Source organism: Lepidothrix coronata, unplaced genomic scaffold, assembly GCF_001604755.1.
Source record: "Lepidothrix coronata isolate B3197 unplaced genomic scaffold, Lepidothrix_coronata-1.0 Scaffold238, whole genome shotgun sequence".
Taxonomy (NCBI): domain Eukaryota; kingdom Metazoa; phylum Chordata; class Aves; order Passeriformes; family Pipridae; genus Lepidothrix; species Lepidothrix coronata.
The window spans coordinates 764,928-769,555 of record NW_016690418.1 but is presented as its reverse complement, the minus strand read 5'-3'; the positions used below and the strand labels follow the sequence as shown (position 1 = coordinate 769,555).

Below are 4,628 nucleotides of genomic sequence, written 5' to 3'. Positions count from 1 at the left end.
GTACTGACTGGAACTTAAAAGTCGTTTACCAAAAAGCAAAAAAAAAAAAAAAAAAAAAAATTAAAAATTATAATGTATATTTTTAAAAGCTTGCTGGTCCTCTAGAAAGAAAAGTGTTCTCGAAATTTGCAGGTTTAAAATTATTGTCAACTTTTTGCGGGAGGCAGGGGAGCAAGGAAGGGAGTGAAATGCATTTAAAAGAATTCACCATTGGTCGTTTTGCATTAAAACGCCTATTGCCGAGGCAAGCTGAGGGTCCGGGTTCGCCTCGGTGCCTGTCCTCCCTCCCCGCTACATCTCCTGGTAGATGTGCCGCGGTGATGCCACCATTGCCCACTCCAGTCTCGGGAATAACTGGCAAATACTAAAGTTTCTAGCACATTTCTCAGCCTCTTCCTTCCTCAGCCACATATATGCACATCCACAGAGCCACCAATTCCCTCTGTCCAAGCAGAATCCCAAGCAGGAGAGTGTGAGCAAACACGCTGACCCCACACACACTCTCTCAATCTTCCCATCCTCTTACCTGCTTGGAGATTTATTATTTCTTATTTTTAGCCAAGCAGGTTTTATAACAGCAAAGGTCTGAGGGAAGAGTTCAGGCAGAATAAAAAGACCCAACAGCAACACACTTCACTGCTCAGTCCTGGTGTGAAGCTCCAGCAATGTAAAAAGACACAAGGGAGGGGAAAAGAGGAAAAGGGAAAAAATATCTCACTCTGCTTAAAAAAATACATTAAAATTGTTGAGTCAGGTAATAATTTTTTAGGTTTTATGTAAAACTCCCAGTGCAGGAGAAGACAATAGATGCGAAGGCGAGGGGGGATCCTGCTCAGGAGAGCAAGGGTTAATTGCCCTTGTTTTACAGTTTGCATCTGTTACATCTTTTATAGCCCCCTGTTTAAACTAATCCTCAAGTCAAAGCATCTTTAAAGCTACAGCATCTTCTTCGAGATGGACTGAGTTTCAGGAGCGTTCTTGCAGCAAACCAAACGCTCCTGCCTCTCTCTCCCTTTGACAGATAGAGCCTCCTGCCCAGCCCGGGCACACAGGCACACACAGTAGGTCTAAAAGTTTACAAGTTGTGTTTTTTTTCTTAAAAAAGAAAAATAATCAACAAAAAAACAAAACCCAACTGCAAGGCTGAAAACTCTGACAGCGGTAGTTTTGATTTCTGTTTCTTTTCTGGGAAGGAAAAAAAATGACACTCTGAAGCTTTGTTTAACTAAGGGACAGGGGAAACCCTGAATATTGTCAAACTGACTAAAAAGGTGACAGAGGTTTATAATTACACTCCTCGTTGTTAGGGGGAGGGGGAGGTCTCCGTGCTGAGCTTTACCCCAAAAGGACAGGGGAGAGCCATGTTTCCCTCTCCTCTTATCACTTTGCTGGAGTGCACTTTGGGGGAAAAAAAATAAAGGCAAGAGAAGGGTAGGATTTCGCATGAAAAGAAGTTCTAGTGTCAAATTAAAGTACTTTTAGGAGGAAATGGTCCGCCTAGCATTGAGTCAAACAGCCTACTGTAAAAGCTGTGCATTCCCTCATACGGTCATGAGTTATGACTCATTTGAGATGTAATTCTTGTCTCTCTCTCTCTCTCTGATCTGCTTTGCTGGTGCAACACACACACACAGGGAGGGAGACACACGCACACGCGCTTACACACACACACGCAGAGACACACACACACACACACAGAGAGAGAGAGAGAGAGAGAGAGAGAGAGAGAGGGAGCAGAAATAAATAAATAAATAAATATATAAATAAATAAAGAAGAAATCTGCCCGGCTGGGGAGAGAGGGGGAGCCCGCTCCGACCGCGTCCCACCTCCCCCGGCACGGCCAGGCTCGCCGTGTGCGTGGATGGGTTCTTTTTCGGGTGCAAACTGGGGTCCCCGTTGGCGCCCTGCGTTTAAATGGGACATCCCGATGCCCACATTGTCGCTGTGTTTGGTCGTTACATAGAGCCTGCGTGCTGCTGCTGCTGCTGCTGAATCAGGGAGTCGAGCCCATGCGAACTGCCATCTGATCCACTCTTATCAATGAAGCAGCAGATCATGGCGGATGGCCCCAGGTGTAAGAGGCGAAAACAAGCCAACCCCCGGAGGAAAAACGGTAAGACGCCCCCCCGGGAAAACTTTTCCGGCCGGCTCCGCCGCGGCCCGGGGAATGGAGGGGGGGGGGTTGTGGAGGAAAGCCGGCGGCAGGACGGGGAGCGGGACGGCGCGGGAGGGACGGCGCCCGGCAGCCCGGGGCTGGCCGCCCCCCGGCTCCCTGCGCCGCGTCCCGGGGGCTGCGCGGCCGCGGAGCGCTGGAAGGGGGCAGCGGAGGGGCGCGGGGGGGGAGCGGCGCTGCCGCCGGACCCGCCGACGCCGCCGCGCCCCAAAGTTTGTTGCGCGGGCGCGGAGCGGAGCGGGCGCTGCCCCGGAGCCCCCGGAGCTCCCGGTGCCCCGGAGCGCAGGCGGGGGCGGCCCCGGCGCTGTCTCGCCCGGCGCTGTCACAGCCCGGGCCGGGCCGGGGTGCGGAGCGGAGCGGAGCGGAGGGAGCGGAGCGGGGCGGTGGGAGGCGCGGAGCGGCGCGGAGCGAGCGGGGCGGGCGGCCCTGGGAAAAAAACCCGGCAGCGTGAGAACCCCGAGGCGGACTGGCACCGAGTTAGCGACTCTCTCTCTTTCTCTCTCTCTTTTCTTTCTTTTCCTTTTTTTTTTTTTTTCTTCATTGTTAGGGACTCGAAAATGAAACTTCCTCCTCCCTGATAATTAATAATACTAATGAGCTCGGTGCCCGATTGTCCGCCGCTGCCCTCTCCCCCGGTCCCCGCCGGCCGCGCAGGGCCGGGGCGCAGTGGGACGCGGTGTTCTGGGCTGATTTCACATTTGGCAGCTTTCACTGGTGTGATGGGTCTCTCTTTCTCCGTCTCTCCCCGTCCCTCCCTTAGTTTCTTCCTTTCTCCCCCGGCTGATAGCCGCTCCCCCGCCGCCAGCCTCCCCCTCCCCGCCCGCAGCCCCTCGCATGGCCATCCCGGCCCCACTTCCAACAACTTTCCTCTCGAGGAGCCAGAGGAAGGAAGATATTTGTGTGAACCTGAACCCATGCGCTTATAGCTCAGCTACTTCATTTAAGTGGAGAGGTGGAGGGGGGCTGAAGGAGGAGGGGGACACACACACAACAACAACAACAACAAAAAACACAAAGACAAGAGAATGTTGATTAGAAACAAATGATCCTGCCCCCCCTTCCTCTCCCTCTCTAGGTTGTGAGTGTGAGTGTGTGTGTGTGTGTGTGTGTGTGTGCGCGTGTGTGTGTCTTTTTCTTGTTGTGGTGGAGGCGTCGAGCCATATGGGGGAGTGATAGAGGAATTTTAGTCAGAAACTGTTCGTTATGTTACACTGGCTTTTCCCTTTGTGTTGTCTTTGATCTATTTGCTTGGCTTAGTATTACAAAAAAAAAAAAAAAAGGCACCAAAACCCTAAAATAATATATTCCGAGCAGCTTCCCAAGGATCCGTTCCTTGTTATCTTTTTATAAAGTCTCTCCCCCTTCACCACCACCCTTTACTCTTGTGTCTGTCATTATTTAAGGTGGTCCTCACAGAGGAGACCTCCCCTTCCCCTCATCTCTGGGTAATTTAGTAGACATTAAAATTACACGTAATGTTTCCCTCTCCTCTCTTGTGTTTCCTCTGTTCTTTTTATTAAATGTTGGTTATTGATTTTCTAAAATCAATGTCTGTTGTGGGGCTTTTTTCCCCTTACAAGTATCTAAAGCACGTTGCTGATCAACTGGATAACAAAAGCTTTGTGTCAAGTAGCCTTTTTTCTTATGTTAAACAGTCATTTTTGAGAGAAAAAGAGAATGAGATTTAAAGCAACGCATCCAGAAGTGCTCTTTTGCAGTAAAGAATATTCTGAGTGTTTGAGGGGGTTTTATTCTTCTTCCTCAGCCTCCTTGCTTTTCCAGGCAAGATTATTAGTTTAGCGTGTTAAACCCATCACATGCTCTGTGATGAGGGATGCGTCTACGTGTTTAATATTTTCTCAACATGATTTGAGTCCTAAAAAAAACCCCCACCACCATCCCTCCCAAAAAAATAAAGAGCTGGACGCCTCTGTTTGCCCAGGACACCAGGACCGCAGCCTGGTAGTGCAGCCAAGTCTTTGGGAGCACGTATGGACTGGGGTGGTACAAATTCTGGTTACTTTCCTGAAAAAGTGTGTTTTCAGAGAGCTGCACTAACTTGGGAAGCCACCACACTTGGGAGACGAAAGTTTAATTGCGATTTTTAAGGTAACCACTTAAAGATCCTGCAAACTTCAAGTGTGTGCGCTGGTTACGCGAAGGTCTAAGTTCTCCCTTCAGTGTCTTGCTCTGGCCAAGACACGGGGAGGAAGCGGGGGGGGGGAATAATTCTCGACTTTCTGTCTGTCCCCTCTTCCCTCTTTGTGCTCCCTAATTTGTTTCTTTCATTCATTTCTGAGTGAGAAATGCCCTGGTTCTGAGGAGCAGGTAGACGAGTGAGGGTGGGTTTGGTTAGGGCTTTTTTTTTTTTTTTTTCATTTTCTCTTTCTCGACAAGCACGTATCCAATGCCTTTCCCGTTGGGAATTGCCCAGGATTTATCTGGACTGAGTGG

At 50.0% G+C, this 4,628-nt stretch overlaps 1 protein-coding gene across 2 annotated transcripts in view; it reads left to right on the top strand.

Moving 5' to 3' along the window:
- ZEB2 (zinc finger E-box binding homeobox 2) overlaps nt 1-4,628 on the top strand; it is a 116,764-nt gene that overhangs the window by 1,685 nt on the left and 110,451 nt on the right. For both annotated transcript variants that reach the window (XM_017834736.1, XM_017834737.1), the window contains one exon: nt 1,965-2,114. In XM_017834736.1, the coding sequence (XP_017690225.1) occupies nt 2,042-2,114 (73 nt within the window). In that variant the 5' untranslated portion in view covers nt 1,965-2,041. The remainder of the gene's footprint in view (nt 1-1,964; nt 2,115-4,628) is intronic.